Below are 19819 nucleotides of genomic sequence, written 5' to 3'. Positions count from 1 at the left end.
GGGAGACCTGCGTACTGACGTTTTTAAATTTTCGAAAATTTAAGGTGGCTCTGAACCCTACCTATGGAATGTTTTTTAACTTTACCAAAAGTTGCGTCTCATCATGCTTATCAAAAGTTGATAATACAAAAAATTTCACCGTGCCGTTTTTGAATTAAAAGACCTCAAGCCCCTAAAGCTGTAATTAAGGGTGTTTTAAGAGGTTACACTGTTGCTATGGTAACGTATTGCGTCACGAAAATAACGTGTTCACCAATGATTGGGCAGTTTTTTGACACCATGATTGTAGCATCAAGTGATAAAGAGTGGTTATAACGACCCATCAAAATCTAAGAGTTGGAAACTGTTTTGAGCCATCTTAAGCGTGCGTGCGCTACGATTGGTAGATGGTTGTCATTGGAAACACAGCTGACGCCTGAAACAAGTGCTTAGTCTTCCCGCGCCCAATGCTCTATACTTAAAAAAGTGTGTTGATTGAGTAATGCATAAAAAAAGCAGGGAATAATTTCCCTTCCAAAACTTTTTACTGTACCTCGTCCAACACTTCTTTCGATCGGTTATGCTTAGCTTATATTGTTGTTACAATGATGCAATCATTTTATGATTAGCTCAGTTGACGCTGGTCAGTGACACAACAAGTCGTGGTGACTTGGCCGTTGTTTTATTTAATTCAATTAATGTACATTTAATCTAAGGTAATCACTTTTTTTTTCCAGATATATCAACCACCTCAAACGTCGAGCCACTTTCTCTCAATTTTATTGCAAATCGCGGTTCTTCTGTTTCTGTGAGGCTGTACACGAATAGTTTCTTCACTTGTCAGTTCCTCATTTGTACTTCTTAGGCCCCGACCCCACGATACATTTTTTAAAGTATCCGTTTTCGTCTCAACCAAAACGAAGCAAAATCTTTTCGTCCACACCAGCGTCAAGGTTTTCGGTTTTTTTTTTTCGTTTGTCCACTAATTCGTTTTTGCAGGAAAACGCGTACTTTTAAATACGTTTTCACTCATCGTCCACACGAAACCGACCGAAAACACTGACAAAAACGACAGTATATGACGCTTTTTTCGGGACCGTTTTCGAAAGCCTCAGTTTTCACTTGCCCACGCTAGAAACAGATCGTTTTCAAAACGATGCGTTTTCGAAAGCCTCCACTTTTGCAGTTTTGCTTTACTTCTTGCTGCAGCTACACCGTGCTGACGAGACCCAACCAGGTCGAAACAGCTGTCCGCGGTTGCAATTCTTGGCTTCCATTTTTGACTCTTTCATGTCGTTGTCCCGTTAAGCTTTCTGTGTAGTAATCAACCTTACTTCATTGTTATGTTTCTATTTTTAGCTGATCAGATCTTTTACAGATCCTACGTACACCGGCAGCATTTTCGTTTGTAGTCTAGATCTCTTGCATCAATGTATTTACCACTTTTGAAACCGTTTTCGAAAGGGTCCGTTTTCATCAGCGTTTTCGATAGTTTTAGAGTGGACGACAGGCGAAAACGCATCAAAAAGTGTCCTTTTTCAAACGAAAACGCATAAGTGCGGTCGGGGCCTTATACAGTACTATACATCGTTTCTATTTTTGACTGTAAGAGATTGGCACTACCTCATCGGAGAAGTGCGAGCGACAAGTTATCCACAATCAAACCAGAAAGTCTATATTTTGTATTTGTTGATAATACGATGTTCGTGTGGATTGTTTCGTTTGTAAGTGCGTTGAGACGGGTGTAGAAGTCGTTGAGAGAGACTAAGAAGACAGTAAGCTTTGATCCCGGTGGGGGGGGACAGGGACCGCGTAGGGGGAGGGGCTGGTAGGGCTACAGCCCTACCACTTTTATTGCTGGGATTTATTTTCTAGGGCGCCAGCTGACATGGATAAAATATGGATTTCACTACTTGAAACTAACCTTAACGTTTGTTTGTATTGGCTAGATTTTTTTTGCCCTACCACTTTAAAATGGTCTCCGCGGTCCCTGTGGGGTGGGGGGGGGGGATACTTCTCTATCCCGCGGCACATACCTATATAGTCCATATAAGGGAGTATCTTCCCCCCCCCCCCAGGGGGCTTTGAATTGAGGCCAAAGTGGTGACAAAAAACACGATGTTCGTGTAAATGTTTTTCGATAGTAATCGCGTTGAGATGGGTATAGAAGCCATTGAGAAGGACTAAGAAGACGGTTAGCAAGTTGATACCAAGTTGGTGTCAATTGAAAAGTCACGTGACGTGTTAATCAATTCCGGAAAGACTAATATAAATGAGTATGATGTTCGTGTGACTCTTCGATAGTAGTGGCTTGCGATGGGTTGAGATGGACTAAAGATGGCTAGCTCTAAAATGAGACCAAGGTAGTTATAACTAAAAAGTCACGTTACGAGTTATTCACTAACCGAAAAACCAACATAAGTGAGTATTTTAGTAGAAGCACAATCTGAGCACGATGTTCGAGTGAATCTTTTTGATAGTAATTGCGTTATTGCGCCTTTCAGTAACATGCGGACTCTAAAATTCAAAGCTCAACCGACAAATGCGTTTTTCGCTATCGTCAATCAAATGTTCGGCAGCTCCTCCCAGCTTCCGACCACTGCTGAGCGCGCGGTGATCAAATCGCTGAGCACAGTTCAGACAACGAAACAGTGCTCAACAGTAGTCGGAGCCGCCGAACATTTGATTGGCGGTAGCGAAAAACGCATTTGTCGTTGACATCTTTCCTCTTTCCAATCGCGCCAGTGGATGTAATATGATACTACCTTGACGTCATTCAGTTTACTTTGGGTGCTTTCCATCATGCCAAAGATTCCGGAAATTCAAATGGAAAGGCCCGTTTCGGTTTCTTCCGAACGGAATATTCGGGATCACCTCTGAACAGGAGTACCCAACGACACTTTAACTGGAAATTTAAGATGTGACTTCCCAAGCACTGATTCTGTGCTCCCACATCAATTACCATTAATAATTAACTTTCCTGGGAAAAAAATATCCGCTCTTCACTGCTAGCAAGATCGACTTTATTTCATAAAACTACCCGCCAGACATAATGAAAATTTTGAATACCGAGCTAGAAAAATGGCAATATGCCAAGTAGCCAGCCAGCAGTAATGAGTAACATTTGAAATGCCAGCAAGGCAATTATAGGCGAAAAAAATGTTCTGGCCAGCGTTTTGACCTAGATTAAAAACAAACGCATTGTTTAGGACCTTTATTCAACAGCCTATTGTCGGCTGTTGACTATTATTAGAGATAAATTAGCAATATGTGGTTATTTTGCCGCTATGAGCAAAATCTACACTTTGATTATCTTATCCCTTAAAAACAATACAATTTACCATTTATGTCTTAAGCGGATCGGACAAGGTGTCTCCCAGCACGTTGTTTTCCGATGCTTCAGATGCCTTCCAGGTTCAGCATACGTGTGACAGTTTGGCACTTTACGTTCTGATATCTAAAATGATTCACGCTAATGTTTAAAATAAGACCCCTCTAATCCTTCTAGACATTCAAATCAAACTTGCTTTCACCAAAGAAATGTTTGTTGCAAAATTACTTTTATATAATGCTGTAAGGGAAATGAACAAAAAAATAATATTGAAGTCCTTTACTACTAAATATCGGCCTTACTTCCACATTGCTAGCCCAATAATGATTGTAATTTCAACAACAGCAGCACACTTTATATGTTTACCCCAATTTAGTAGTTTACAATTATTTCTAATGATTTTTTTGAAAAATAAAGGGTTATGCCAGCTCCCTAAAACAACTAAAGGGAGCTGGTTTAGTATTGATTAGTAACACCATGTTTACCTCAAAAGTATTGAAAAACGTCTTTTTCTTTTTCTTTGGACAACTGTCTTCTCTGAGCTTCCCACTCTGGAATTGCGAGATAAAAGTGTATAAACCACATTAGAATCTTTATCATAAAATGAATTTAAAAAAGTCTTGATAATACATACCTTGAATGTTGGTGATCCTTCTCAGTCCATGTCACTGATCCATGCCTTGCCCAAGACTGCAAAGCACTGTCAAAACAACTTTCACAAATTTAATTTAACTAGAAAGCTAAACAACCAAAGACACTCATATTCCTAGAGGTAGTTTACCGTAAAAATTTCATAAATACCCATTGAGGGGACTTTAAAGGCCGTTCACCGTAAAAGTTTCACACAGTAGAGTGCAAAGTTTCGCAGCAAAGACCCCGGCATTAATGGGATGTTACAGGCCGTCATGTGTTCACCGTAAAAGTTTCACACAGTTAAGTGCAAAGTTTCGCAGCAAAGACCCCGGCATGGTTGGGATGTTACAGGCCGTTCACCGTAAAAGTTTCACACAGTTAAGTGCAAAGTTTCGCAGCAAAGACCCCGGCATTGTTGGGATGTTATAGGCCGTTCACCGTAAAAGTATTGCTATTAACAGCATGATTACGTCTAGAGACTCGTTAACAAAATGTATCAATCAGATCAATGTATTAAATGTCATAAATATACACTGGCCGATCAGCATAAAAGATTCACAAACTTAATCTCGTGGTTTCATCAACAAATTTGCTCATCTTCTCTTGGGTACCAGTCCATGACATCGGGTAACGTTTGCAGCATCTTTAGCTGTGCTTCTTTTAGTTCACGCAATTAATTTTACACCTGAAAAATGATATGTTTTAAAAAATGTAACATACTGCACAATCCCTATTATACCGGCGTCTTCCCGCGTCCACACATGCACACATGCATCCAAATACGCATACAGCCACGGACACATAATAATATACAAAACTGGTGATACTATCGGGCCCCTCAATGTAAGATCTAGATCAAGAACTATGTTCACAAAAATAGCTCATTCATGAGAGTATTCAATGAAATGTCTTAGATTTTAACTGATGTTACATTGCTGAAAATTACATTCCCTGGGGCAAGTCAAAGAAGCAAGAATTTAACTGTTTAAGAAAGCAATAATTGTGGAATAATTTTTTACCGCTCATTTCGTCATCAAACTATAACTCAGAAGCGTGAATTCAGTGAATGGTGTGAACTGGTGCCACGCCCCTCCCCTATTTTTTCGTGTGCCATGTTTCGCGCTTTGCCATTAAACTACATGAACTGAACCGCGCGATAATTGTTCCACCACAAAATCACTGTCTGTGCCATCATAAAAAGAGGGACAATAAGGCGAAATGTCTCCATTTCCGGGAGCAACGCAGGCATGCAAAATAACTTGTTCTCTGACAGAAACTGAATGTACGAAAAACACGCGCGTTAGCAAATGGGGACGCATAAGAAATTAAATTACACATTATTGTCCTGGCGCTATTTGCACCGAAAGAACGAAATCTGGAATGATATGATTGCCTACTTTTAAATGTCAAAGTACAGAACAATTAACATGGAACTAGATCAATCGGGTGTGTTGGTCAACAGCTCTTTCAGGGCAAATTTTCGGCGATACCAAAAGGCAGCAATAGGTAATCAGCCTTCAGTTATATAAAGAACATGATCGGACTTCAGAAAAGAAAGCGATTGAAACAATACTTTCTTACACCGGGAAAAATGATCATTTCAATATCTCGTCAGTTTGTCCAAGACGCGGCAAATATGTTTCAACAGCTCATGTTTTAACGCTCGACGCGTTAAAAGCGGTCATCATCGACTGCAGCACCGGGATCGGATTTTACTGGTCGTTAAAATTACAGAATTGAAATTACACTCGGAAGTAGGATCACTGTGGATGAATGGACTGACAATTTCGAAAACCCTTCCAAGTTCTGAGACATATTAGGCCTTTTCTTGCTTTCACTGTCTTCACTGAAGCTGAAGCACTTTCCGTTGGGTTTGAAATACAATACAGTGGCGAATACAGTTTGAAAAACTGCGCCGGCTTTTCCAGCACACATTGCTTAATATTATCAGTATTAAATACATAGACTGATTCAGCTAGTTCAACTCCAAAGTAGTTCTTACCTGAACCTTTGAATTTATCAGTGGAGTCCTCAGAGTTCTCTGGCAGCCAAACCCTCAAACAACTGGTCGCAAAATCTTACCGCGCTTGAAACCGACCGTTGGACACAAAATTATACGGGAACAATGTTTTAATTCCAAAATATAGCGAGGTTACCGGAGTCTCACCGGGCCCCAGGCAAAAATGTGAAAAGACTGCACGAACGAAGAAACGTCATTACCAGATAACCAGTTGTATCACGGTAGAACATGAAAGCAGAACAGACGATGATTTTCCGCGACCGGATCAACGGTGGTTAAGCATACAACTGAACGTGGGAAAAAGGAGCGTCAACGGAAAAGAAACCGATCTAATTTCACGCTATAAATGACAGCAGAACAGACTTCTATCGTTTGCTGGTAAATAAAACTTAAATAAACAACTAACATTATATTGTAAGCATGTTTTCAAACAAAAGGTCAAGCAGTCAGAGAGTGTCAAGTGACACACTTCAGTCAGCGATCGCATCCGGAATGTAATTTCCAGCCAGAACTGATTTGTAAAACCACAATGTAAGCTATTTGAACGCCAAAACAAATTTTCCAGCTAGCTAGCTCTCGATAAGCTAAATTCTCAGCAATATTCTGTTTATTGCTAAGATTCCCAGCCAGCTCAACTTTAGTCTGCAGAGCGGATATTTTGCGGAGCGGATCCGACGGGTACTCCTGTAAAGGTAGAGACCTAGCAAGCGCCTCTTTCAACGAGGGTTTCGAATTGAACGAGCAGGTTAAATCCATGGACCGCGACGTTACTGAACAACAAACAAGCCAGGAGAGCGAAAAGGACGGGGATGGAAAGGTGGAAGACACAGAAAACCAAGGCCACCTGTTTGCGGCTCACAGCAGTGAAAATACCAACGAGAAGCAGGGATCGAGTGTTGAGGAAGATCAGAATACGGAAAGTAGAAAGGAAGATCTCTCTTCAGAGTTAAACGAGTTAGAGAAAGAAGAGCCCCAGACATCAGCGAGTAAAGATCTTGTTTTAAGTGAAGATAACTTTTCTGCTGCTTCGACAAAGCTGTAGACGTGAGTTGTGTGCTCTTAGTAGTATATAAAGATAATATGCCGGAAGCACTTAAGAGCGAATGTCTAAACAATCGAACAAAATTAAATTTCTTCGGTAAGGCTAGAGAACTCAAATTCGCTCGTCTTTTGCATATAGCTAGCCCTAAAAAGAATGCAAATAGGCAGTGGCTTTTTCCTTGAAATAGTTTTGTCTTTCCGAGAAAACGACATTTTCGATTTAACCTTCAGACAAAAAAGCACTGTTTGCAAGTACAGAAAATGTAGTTGACAAGTCTAATTACCTCATTGACTGATTTGTTACAGGCTAATCAACAAGGGCGGATAGGCACATCAAAAACAAAGTCTACGGGCTCCCCCACCCCGCCCCGCCCCGATCCCTTCGCTCTCCAGTCTCTCTCGAAATTCTTCAGTTTTGCGCTCGTTGGCTCGCTTCGCTTGTCGAAATTTTTTTTCCGTTGTTCGCACGCTAGATCAGTTGTCAAGAATTATGAGTTGTGAGGGTACAAAGTCAAAACTTTAGCTGTATAGCTCTATAAATTTGATAGAAAACGATTTTAGCTTATAGTAAGGTAACTAAAGCCAGGTCGGAATTCTTAAATAATATTTCTGGTATGGTATAATATAGTGAAGCCTTGGAGCCGTCTGGCTCATAGCTGCCGGAGCTTATCCCGGTTTCTGTAGCATGAAGCGACTAGGAGTATTTCAACTCCCCCTGGGATGCTAGTCAATCGCAGGTCACTCCCCCGCAATTTGTTAGGTTTCCCCTAGAATTGTCTTGCCCAAGAACAAAACACGGTGTCCCCGGCCAGGGCTCGAACCCCGACCGCTCGATCCAGGGACGAGCGCCTGCACTGACCATGAAGCCACCGCGCCTCCACATTGGTACATGGTATAATATACCTCCTTTATTTTATTGTATATTTGTATAAAAAGGAAAACCGAATTGAGAAAAGTTTAAATACGAGTAGTTGAGGGAATTAGAAAAGAAAACTCGTTCTGGAAACTCATTGTTATCTGTAGATTTTTATGACTTCAGATAATGCCCAACTGAAATTGTATTTGTAGACGTTTAGTTTTATATAGCGTTCACCAGGTGTTAATATGTACAAATGAAGCACATCAACGCCCTGCCCGGGGCGTTTTCCTTGAAATTTCGAAGTTCTGGTAAACTGAGAGGTTGGAAAACGCAATTTTCATCCGGGAGGTTGTCTTTCCGCAAAGGTTCCACTCCCCTGCTCCTCTGATGTTAACACCGACTGAACAACTGTTATGAACAATTATAACCCAGGACCTATCATCGAAATGTCATGGTAATTAAGAGAATGTACAGTAACCATATTACTAACAACAGTAGTGTGAGGCAGAATTTACATCCATGATCGTTTTTCGGGCATAAACGCGGTGTCATAAAATTTAACCTATGATTTCCGTTATTTCTAGTGGGAATGTGCTGTTTATTTAGTGAATAAAACTAAAAGAAAGACTTAAACGGAACTTTTTTTGCCGCCTTATTACTTATCCACTTGAAGAAAACACACGCCATCTTTGGAGGCTATCCTCTGTCTCGATTTAAGCTTCGATTCCGGGAATTCGCAATGGTTATTTGTTCAGTTCACATTTCAATTTGATGCCAACTTACAGGCCAAAGCAGTTTTAAAAATATACCCTGTCAGACTAAACGATTCGACAACCACGCCCCATCCTGTGGTGAAATCACTGAAGTAGAACAACATGCGGTCGAAAATCTGTGATAAGGACACTGAAGGAAGAGATCGAAGTGTCTACAGTTAAACAGTTGTAAGCTTTCTGTATTGTTTAGAAGCTAAATGTATTTACTATGTTTAACTGTTTATTTTGGCTTGCCATGTGTTTAGCTGTCCAACAGTTAAGTCAGCCTACCATTTTTTTTTTACCTCTACTTAGTTTTGTTTGTTTTGTTTAGGTTCTTTAGCTTTTTAACATTGTTATCACGGTAGCCGTGTTGGGGCAGTCTTACCGACCCACGTTGAAACCTCCACATAAGTTGAATTTATGGCTAGGTTTTATATTTCCCATCGTTTTCAGTGGCTCACTGTCATTTATTTTTCTTCGTCCTGTTGGTGTGTCCGGCTTTTGTCAAAGTTAAGCCAGGGATACCCTCGTTAGTTCCCGCGGTCAGTAAACCCAAACATGTCCACAATTTAGATATTTAAATGGAATCCTCCGCGCTTGTATTAATCAGTAGAATTGAGCAGTAACGTCGGTAGCATCAGCACAGTCAGTAGGATCGGTAGAAGTAGCAGTAGCAGCAGTCGCAGTGGAAGTTGTTGCAAACCGTGAACGGCAGTGCTTCAAAGGATTAATATGAAGCCCATGGAGCCCTCAACGCATAAGACTCCCGGTACCTCTTCGCAAAAGCAAGTTTGCCGTATCAGTATGTTTCATCGCACAATGGAATCTCGATAAAACGAACCCCTTTAGAAGGAAGTCACCAATGTCACGAATTACAAACCGTATTACAAACCAAAGTTACAAACCATAAAATGCATGGATGGAACAGAACCAGGTTAGCAGTCAAGGACGGCGGGCGCCTGGGGGGCCTGAGTCCTCTTAGTTGTGGTAAATAATTATTATGTTTTCAAAGAGAAGCCAGCGAAATACCCTGTGTCTTCCCTGGGTCACGCTGGGTACCACAGGAATTTTTTTCCCAAGGTCCGCGAGAGCGCCGCGCTGGCGAGCGAAGCGACAGCGCCAAGGCATTCTCTCTGAGGCATGAGACTGTGACCTTGGGGAAAAAATCCTCTAGCACCCAGAGTAACAACGATATTCCCCAAGCGAAATCCCCGAATTCTCAGGAAATTCTAAATAGTAGGTTCAAAACTGCAGTTGGCCTCATTTTCTGCTCATAGCAGAAAAATCCGCCCAGGCCCGGGGACGGACCTTTTCTTTCTCTAGTCAAGGCGGAGCATGTGATTCGCTGGAATATTCCGGCGGGAAAAAAGGCGCTAGAAAAGGCGGGAAAACCGGTCAGCTTTCGCAGCAAGGAAAGAGGTGCATCACAGTTTTCGCTGTTCTATCGCTGAAACAAGGTGAGTTTCTTGAATTTTACTTCTTAAAAGTAAAGTTTCCTCTTTAGACGCAAACTTACAGCGAAGTTGTTGCTTTTTTTCCTTCAACTAGGTACATTTTTTTCTCAAACGCTAAGTTTCATCGGCTTAGGGTAGATGAATAACCGGTGGCAGACTAGAGACTTCATGTGAGTACAAACAGAGGCAAAGCTTATATTTAAGATAGTATAAGCTTTAATTAACGCTTAAGTTTCTTTTTGTTAGACAAGGCGATAATTTCTTACCAATTTAAACAAAGTTAAATATGACGTCTGAAATCAAGACAAGATGGGAGACTGTGCAGTCGATTATCTAAGGAAATATGGTATAAAATACCATGTCAAAACCAAAGACAAGAAAACACACACCATGAGATTTGGCGTCTGTTTACTTCTCTTCAGTAATAAAGAGATGTATTTAGCCGATTTCCAGGGTCTCTTGTCCGAAATTGTATACAACTGAACCGAGCATTAGGCCTTCCCACTTCGAAAATCCCGATACTTAGGCAAACTCAAAGTGGGAGGAGTGTGTTAACCGCGCTCCCCTGGATGCAGGAAGTGAAAAGAGGTAACAGAGAGAGTGAAACCGCACAGCAAATTTGTGACCAAGCAGGATAGCAGTTTCAAGTGAAGCTTGAAGTGGGAGCACTTCACAACTACATCAGCACCTCCAACTGGGCAAACTTTCGGCCCCTTTGGATTGCGTGACCGTGACGACTAAGAAAAGGCCTGCGAACGAAAGTAAACATGGCCGCCACGGCGATGTTTCAGCGTAGAAATATTGACTTGTTTAAAACCATTATATTACGTCTTCCTAGAAGCCGATTTTGCTCGGCAGATAGTAGTGATGAGGAGCAGCCAAACGAAAACATTTCTGATGATCCAGAAACTGTGCTTCAGGGGAAAAAGCTCGACTTAGTTGTGCCAAGCTTACGAGTGGACCGTGTGTTAGCCAGTGCCCTAGGCATAGGAAGAAGGTCGGTGGTCAATAATAAATTCTCTATGCTTGTTCCGTATATAGGTTACAAAAGTTTGTGGAAATTGTTTGAAACACCACGTGTCATTTGGTATATTGTAATGATCAACCGCAGTTTCAGAAAATATCCATACTACCCCCACAGAAGGGATTGGAATTTCCTTGTGGGTGGGGGGCTCCCCAAGACCAAAAAAATTAAAGAAATGTATGAAGATAAATTGGAAAATTATTTATTTCCAAAGCGGGTGGGGGGTGGTATTGATATTTTCTGGAACATGCACAATGTGCTTGTAGGGTCTCCCCAAAATTATGAACAAATTATTTGTAAGGCAACATGCGAATAATAGGAACATTTTCTTTACAAAGTGGAAAAAAAGTCTGCCCTCAATAATTTTCATGTAACCTTGATTGAAACCATACCAGAGATCAAACGGTATCCCAAAATTCTAGGATGATGAATGAAACTCTGAAATATTGCATAATTTACAGTATCCACCAGCTTTCTCTTTAACACATAAATTAAATTAAAGTTCTGACACACAACTTAAAGGAGTCAGAATTACCTGGTCATAAATGAATCACACACAAATTTACATAATTATGCCCATCAACTACTGCTCAAGATTGAAATACTTCTGGATGTAACCTGTCCCTTTGCCTTTTCTTTTTACATCTCCTGTGATATTCCCTCTGATGAGTTTTGTTTGAGCCTGCAATGTACTATGCATAACCCAGAGGCCATGTCTCAGTGGTGGGGATAGGGAAGGGGCACACATTTCCCCTGTCTACAAAATTTCAAACCTTTTCATGCACATTATTGTTAATTTATCTCATTGCTATCAGGATTTCATTTGTCATTTTATTGGCCTTCATGTTGCTGTTTCAATGCTTTGTTGCTTGCTGATCCTTAATCTTTAAAATAATTTGCAGCAAAGTGAAAGACTATGTTCTTTCCAGAAATGTATACCTCAATAAACAGATTACAAGCAAAGCAGCATCAGAAGTAAGCATATTCAGTTTCACTTTGACTGTATGCTTATGCATATACTGTTACTAATAAACATTCATTTTTTTGGTTTGACCTTCGCAAAGTCAATCATTTAAAACAATGAGTACAATAATATTTATATTTAAAGAGGCTCTACCTATCTTGAGCCTGACATTGAAAAAATCCCCAAAATGTATGTTTATAAAAATATATAAAATAAAATAAAAATCATTAACCCATTGACTCCTGTGCCGCCCGTAACCGGCCGTGATGAACCTTGGCCTTTGTTCCACTTCTGACATCATCACCTTTGACCAAAATTGGCATTGTCTATGCTCAGTTTCTACAGGAGGAAAAGATCTTTCCAATGATACCCAGATCAGAGTGATTGGCTCAATGGGGCCTGAAATATGCACAAAATGCTAAAAAAGTTGAGTGAAAAATTCAGAGTGAAATTTCATGCGACTACACGTGGCTACTCCATGGTAAAAATTACCCGTCTTGATGATACTTTCTCAGAATTTTTTGAACTGGAAGCAAGCCCACTAGAAGGTCAATCACTGCAGTAAGAAGAAAAGAAAAAGAGAGAAAGGAAAGGCGAAAAAATAAATTAAAAAATCGAAAAGCCTAAAGCCTAAATTTTGATTTCTGTGCATGCCTGAGCAAAAATGTCTTAAAATGTGATGCTTGTGGAAAGAAAGGCATGCTGTCATGTTGCAAATGCCTTTTTTGAGTAGAGTGGAGCTTATTTGGCCCATATCCAGCCTGAAAATCTCCAAAATGTCTCAAAAATGGGTTTGTGGCAAAAAGCTCTGTGAGTCAATGGGTTAGATAAGTACACTCAGAAGCCATGAAGCCATGAAATAACTGCTGCAATAGGTTGCACATGCACTAGGTTATGATGTGAGACTGAAAAAGTCTGGCTGTCAAATTCTGTTATTATGACTTACAAAAATCACGGTAAGTCTGTATTTGAGCCTTAAGTGGCCCATCAGGCCAGTGGTTATATCTGGTTCTCATAGCTTGAAGTGACTAGGGATATTTCTACTTCCTCGTGGATGGGACACAGTCCACAGTCCCTTGCAAGGCTACCCTCACATTTTAAAAAATTCTCTGTTACCGGTTGAAACTCCAGGTGGAGAGAGACACTGTAAGTGTCCCATGAACACAATGCAATGAGTCACTGTCGTCTGTGACCGAGGCTGGTTGATCCATGTTCCAGCATACTAACTGCCGCACCTCCCACTTGAACTTAAATTACTTGGCAAACCACACATTACCAATCTCCCCAGTCATTTCAAGTCTAATGTATAGTCTTAAGACAGGGCTGGTCTTTGGGGTTGGGTGCAGGAGGTGCACACCCCCCCCCCCCCCCAAGATGAAGTCTTCTTCTTTGTATTTGCTTTTAAAATTTGTTTACCTCACCAGTCAGATATGCCATTCCTTAGTGGTGCACCTCCTCCTAAGAAAAATCCTGGATCCGTCCCTGTAAGATGTGCTCAAGTATTCACAGTAAATTTGCTTTTCTACCTTAATTAGGTGAATGAGGGAGATGAAATTGACCTCACAAGATCGAAAGAGGATGACAAGGTAGCAATGTTTAGGTTCAAGGTGTTAACAATTGACAAAGATTTTACAAAGAAAGCCAAGCGTCGCTTAAGTGGGATGCGATATGGCAGTCTGACAATACCAAGAGAGGATTTTGAGAAAGATTACACCCAGTCTTGGGACTGAAAAGTGTTACAATCTTTCAGTTGCTCAGTACATCCTGACCAAAGTATGCTGCTGCAGTAGATGGAGAATAATGAAATGACATAGAGCTGTAGTGCCCTTGTCAGAGGGGAAGTCAAGGATTGACAAATTAAGATGTTCGAACAAAACATTGTTGGTTATAGTGGTCAATGCGCTTAGCTAAACCTGGCTAGTTCACAGGCATGTCACTTAAACTGGAAGAAACAAATACATCAACCTACCATGATAGGCTTAAAATCCCAACTGGCAGGAGGCAGACCAGTTGGCTATTTACAAGGATGACCGAGGAGTTGATCTAGGGACTACTAAGACACAACTCCAGCTAAGTGGTCAAAGCGGGACTCAAACCCGCAACCTCTGGCTTTGAAGTCTGGCCCTAACCACTTGGCCACGTTGCCTCCTTTCAAGGGTGAATGAGATGACAGGAAACAAAAAGCATGTACTGAAACATTGTGTTCTTAATATCACAAATAATTTTGGTTATGAATAAGTTGCACAGTGAAAGTAAAAACAACCTCCCACATTACAAATGAAATAGTTCAGTTGTCACTGGGATTCAAAACCATAAGCTGATGCCATTTTAAGCAAGATGGTGACCACACACAAACAATCGTAGTTATTAATTTTTTTTTTCATGTATACTTATTCATGCAGCTTCATTGTTGCAATTCCATGCAAAATAAGGATTTAAACATTAAGAGAGATGTTTGTGGATGCATTGCACGGTAAGCTGATGTTAAAAGTTTCTTCAGGACAGTTCATTGTTCATAGAGAGAAGTGAATTGTTAAACTGATAGCCTGGTCCCTTTGAGTGTGGAGGCATGGTGGCCTCTTGGTCAGTGCATTTGTTTCCGGATTGATCGGTTTGGATTTGAGCCCTGGCTAGGGACATTGCGATGTGTTCTTAGCTAGGCAATACACTTAATTGATCAATTAATCAATCAATGAATAAACTTTATTTAAGTGTCTAAAACTTCTAGTCAGCCCGAAGGCCCACTAATAATTTTGGGGACACTCCCAATAAAATTACTCTTTACTCTCACAGTGCCTCTCTCCACCCAGGTGTTTCAATGGGTACCAGCGAATTTAATGCTGGCAGGTAACCCTGTGATGGGCTAGCATCCCATCCAGCAGATGGAGTAGAAATACTCCTAGTCGCTTCATGCTACAGAAACTGGAGATAAGTGCTGGCCTGAGGAGCCACTTGGCTCATATGCAGACTTAACCTGGTCACTTTGTTAGGGTGCGGGGTTTGCGACAAAATGACAAGGTTCTATTCCTGTTTTTGTTGTTTTATTCTCACTACTCCTTCCACTTAGCATGTAACCAAAGGAAAAAAAAATCTTTAACATGACACAATGGATTTAGGGTGAAGTGTAGGAAGTAAAACAGATATGAATGATTATGAACTAATACTCCACGATATGAAGACTAATTATGTTACCCGAAATATTTAGTGTCTCCTGAGCTTATACATAGAAGAAGCCTTCCAAAAAGTACAAAGTACACTTGCTGATAATATGTACACAACCGTGCATTAAGTAAAATGTATTATAAAAGACCATAGTCTCAGCATTTGTTATGAGGCTATAAATTTTTCTCTCACTTCGTTATCATTCTGTGTATTGTGTGGATTAAGGTGATGCCAGACAAAGAACACAGTTCTTGCAAGTTGAAGAGACCATATATTTGTTCTAAAGCAAACAAATAGTCACTGCATGGTTGGGCCCAAACATTCAAGACAATTTGATTTAGGAATGGTGGAGCCTAAGCATCTAAGCAACCTTTCAAAATTGGAGAGTATTTAAAATATGACTAAGAGCAGTTTTCACTTGAGCGTTAAAGTTATTGGTTTTACATTACTACGCTGCACAATTGGCTTAAAAACTCCTGACACTTTTTCATCCAATCAGAAGTAAAACCAAAACCAATAATTGGTTTTGATTTTACTTCTGATTGGTTTTACTCTTTGGTTTTACTTTTTACTTCTGATTATTGTGACTTCTATGTGCAAGTTTACCTGCACTTCAGGTCAGCTACAGGTATTTATGTTGAGTTTTGATTGGTTCATTGGATTGTATGTTATTTTGACTGGAGTGATGACTTTGGTTTTGGTTTTATGACACTCAATTGAAAACTGCTTCACTATTTAATTCATTAATTATTCAATTAAATTCTGGCCTTTCACTGCCACTTCCATGATTTTAAAATAAACGTTTGCATTGCTTTTAAGAGGCCTGCCCCACCACCCAGTCATTAAGTATCATTAGCCTAATACCATCAAGTACATACCGTAATTTAATCCAAAGATGTGGAATAGAGCAATGCAAAACATGGTCAAAGTGTGTACTTCATATAAGAGAAACAGTTAGAAAATAAGTAGACATTTTTGTGTGAACCTGTTATTTGTTCTATGACCAAAACATAAATAGCATGCATGATAGATAAAAATAATCTTGGCTAGTAATATAACACAATAAGTAAAAATACTGGGTCACAAGATTTTAATTTGAAAATTTAATAGAGATCATTGCATCATGGAATACAAAGAACATGTTTTCTATTTCTTTTAGGAAACACTACGAAAAAAGAAAGGAAAATCACTTGAGAATTCTATTTGCTTACACTGTCATTGTGTCAACAGCTCTTACTAGCTGCTTTTAACAAGTTACAGAACTAAGCCTTTTAGAGTGTGCTTTCTTATGAAAGGTTTCTGAGAGAATGGTATAGAATGCCTTCCTAACTGCTTAATATGAAACGACAAGCTGCAGAACTAAGTAAAACATGGACTGCATGTAGCGTAGCTCTGTTATAGTCATATGCTTGTATTGAATTTTTGACTTGTTGCCCAATAAAATGTGAAGGGAAGAGAACCTGTTTGAAGTCTGAAATGTTTCTGAACATCTGTTTGTGATCATGTATTAGTATGGTGACCCAGGATGAATTTGCAATTAGCATACAAGTAATAAACAAAATAATGACCCACAAAAACCCCACCCTTATCACTCTTACTATAAAAAAATACACCCAAGCTGCCCAGGGTGGTGTCAAAGGGATTTACCAAAGCTGGTGCAAAAACACTATCATAGAAGGAGCATTGTCACAATTAACACCAGTTTCCCCTTTTAAATTTCTAAGGTCATCGGTCTCGCCATATTTAGCAACATGTCTTGATTTTCTTCAACTTGACAAATTATCCGTATTCCTACTTTAATGGTTTTCTAACATAGAAAGCTATTACTCTAAGGTGATCTTTGATTTGATGACAATTTCTTAAAATTAGTTAATATGTTAAAAAAATAGCAACTATACACTGATGTTGCTCCATGCATACATGCACTGTAATAATTGTTGAAAGGTAGAATCATGATTTTGACATAACCCTGAGATTTTTGTCCATGAACTACATGATAAATGCTTTCAGTTGTTTTGTAGTCATTGGACATAGTCTATTCATTGTGACATAAACTTGCACAGATCCCACAGAAGTAAATGAGAGGAAAAAAGTTCATGTGAAGCCACAATAATTGAATACCTAAAAAAAGTCTTAAATCTGTGGAAAATAAACCCAAATTAAAATATAAAACACCCTGAATAAGGCAAGTCAAACCACAACAAAGCAGGCAATGATGCAGACCATAAAAGCACAGAAAAAAAATTAACCAGTGTATGCTTATCTCAACCTTAACACCTTAACATACTGTATGTGCTAGAACAGAACTTCCCCCAAAATATCCTAATTACATTTGATGACTCCAAACAACACCCAAATTGGCCTGTTGCATGCCTGAAATACACCCCAAAAATTCTTTAGGGTGTCAGTTCTTTCTTTGAGTGTCTCCTAGAGCAGATAAAATTTCAACTTTACCCATGAAAACCATGGGAGATTTTAAGACCAAGAGATTAAGATATCCACCATTGGCACCTTCACCTTGGTCAATAAACAACTTCTTTTAAGGCAACTTGCAGAAGAGGTGCTGTTTGATAATTTTGGATAGACCTGAACTTGGTGATGATCTTCAGGAACATATTGGTGAGACCACTTGGGTTAACCATTTTGTTCCTAATGTTTCTCACGACTCAGGGTCTTTTCTTTTGATGCTTTTTACATATTTACTCCAAATATTAACTCTGGATTAATAACATTAGATCCTTGGCTCACTTTGATTGAGGTGAAGGCTTGAAACAATCATTAGGAAACTACTTCAAAATTTAGATCTTTATATCTATTGCACAATTAACTAAGAATTTTCATAATTGAAAACTAAAACAAAGGTGATCGTTGGATGTTGTGGTGATTGTTTGGACTCGCAATATCTGTTGTCGTATAGTTTGAGCTTCATTGGTTTAAAACCTCCAAAGTAGTTCTCTAATGGTCATTTCAGGCCAATAACTGACACACTGTGTTTGACTAGTATTGTGACACATTTTACATGATCATGGATTAGATAAAAGCTATTGGATAAGTACAAGAATGAGCACAAGAAAACCCAAAGTGCACACCAAGGAGAAATAAGCACAAGAATAAGGAAAAAAGTTCCATTTTCTTGAGCTCATCTTCCTTGTGTCATCAAAGCAAACCCAAGCAAAACAAGTGTAATGACAAGCATGTTGCAACACCTTTCAGCAATGCTTTTGTCCCTAGATGTCCTCTGACATAATGGACTTCCGTGCTGCATTATTGTTAGTGAGGACTGTGCATGTGTATATCCTTGAAGTTGATTGATTGAAGGTTCATTAAACTTGTTAAGGCTCAAATGAACATAATTATGCTCAAATGCTCAAATGAACATAATTATGCTCAAATGCTCAAATGAACATAATTATGCTGGAAAGCAATGCAGAATATGGGGAGAGCACAGGGGTGGATCCAGGATTTTTCTTAGGAGGGGTGCACCACTAAGGAATGGCATAACTGACTGGTGAGGTAAACAAATTTTAAAAGTGAACACGAAGAAGGTTTCAACTCAGGGGGGTGCACACCCCGTGCACCCTCCTCCTAGATCTGCCCTGGAGCATACAGAACTTTCTTTCATGCTCTTCCTATTCTCCTCCTGGTTTGGTTTGCAACCTATCCATTTGTTCTGAAAAAAAAAAATAAAGCCTGCCCAGACAGGCTAAAATTGACTTGTGCCCATGCTTATTGCAAGTGCAGGAACACCCTTGTGCTCAGTTTACTTATACTTATCTTGCAAATCTGGACCAGACTTAAAAACAGTTCCAAGTTTGATTACATAAATCACTGGATATTGTCTTGTAATGGTGCATTGAAAAATGTACAGGAAGAATGCAAACATCTCTTACCTTGTTAGAATCCAAATATTATCATGAGCAGAGTAGTTATATTACTTATATTGAAATAACCTGTACATTTTAAGTTGTATGAATATTACTAAACCTACAGAACCTGGAAATGTAAGCTAATGTGTTGTTCCAGAAAATATCCATACCCCTCCCTGGAAGGTTTTTAAGTTTGAACCCCTACCCCACCCCCCTGGAAATTCCAGTTTAGCAACATAGTTTCTTTTAAAAGTTTGGTTTGTAGCCACCCTCCCCCCAACTAGAATTTCAATAAACCTTCCTTGGAGGAGTATGCATGTTTTCTGGAAATGCACAATCTGTACATGTCAGGTTCCAAAATCTATATGTGAACAATTTACTTTTAAACACATTAAAAGAATTAAGACGTCCTAACTATCTACTCTGCATTTTGCCGATTATAGGGAGTGGATGGGCCTCTGTGTTGAAGACCCAGTGGTCCAATGGAATAAGGCTGTCCTCAGAAAATATCAAGTACAAGTACTTCAGAGTTTCTGCCAAGAAAAAACTCTGTTGGACATCATCATGTGAAACTGCTGTTATGGCAACATCTCTAATTCCACAATATCCTACACCAACACGACAGTACTTCTCAATGTTCTAAAACATAACAGGAAAATAGCAAGGCGGTCAACTCAGGTAAACTGATACCTAAACAATTACATGAGTGGACTCTATAAAAAATAAATACC

General features: G+C 39.6%; 2 protein-coding genes across 4 annotated transcripts in view; one reads left to right on the top strand and one right to left on the bottom strand.

The window, feature by feature from the left end:
- Positions 1 to 10308: 10308 nt before the first annotated feature.
- Positions 10309 to 19582, top strand: LOC145481553 (mitochondrial transcription rescue factor 1-like). Of its 3 annotated transcripts, none has more exons than XM_081460044.1 (4): positions 10309 to 11069; positions 11999 to 12071; positions 13596 to 13646; positions 19532 to 19582. In XM_081460044.1, the coding sequence occupies exons 1-4, from the start codon at positions 10840 to 10842 to the stop codon at positions 19553 to 19555; spliced, it is 378 nt and encodes a 125-aa protein (XP_081316170.1). In that variant the 5' UTR covers positions 10309 to 10839; the 3' UTR covers positions 19556 to 19582. The 3 variants fall into 3 exon arrangements, with proteins under 3 accessions (XP_081316170.1, XP_081316169.1, XP_081316168.1); XM_081460043.1 differs by lacking the exon at positions 19532 to 19582 and adding an exon at positions 14463 to 15221 and having other exon boundaries at positions 10316 to 11069; XM_081460042.1 differs by lacking the exon at positions 19532 to 19582 and having other exon boundaries at positions 10325 to 11069; positions 13596 to 14032.
- LOC145481549 (mannosyl-oligosaccharide 1,2-alpha-mannosidase IA-like) overlaps positions 15225 to 19819 on the bottom strand; it is a 29513-nt gene continuing 24918 nt past the window's right edge. The window contains exon 12 of the mRNA XM_081460038.1: positions 15225 to 19727. Coding sequence (XP_081316164.1) covers positions 19503 to 19727 — 225 coding nt within the window. The 3' untranslated portion in view covers positions 15225 to 19502. The remainder of the gene's footprint in view (positions 19728 to 19819) is intronic.

The sequence above is a fragment of the Orbicella franksi genome, chromosome 3 (genome assembly GCF_964199315.1).
Source record: "Orbicella franksi chromosome 3, jaOrbFran1.1, whole genome shotgun sequence".
NCBI lineage: Eukaryota > Metazoa > Cnidaria > Anthozoa > Scleractinia > Merulinidae > Orbicella > Orbicella franksi.
Note: the sequence above shows the minus strand (reverse complement) of the source record. Positions and strands in the feature narration are given on the sequence as shown.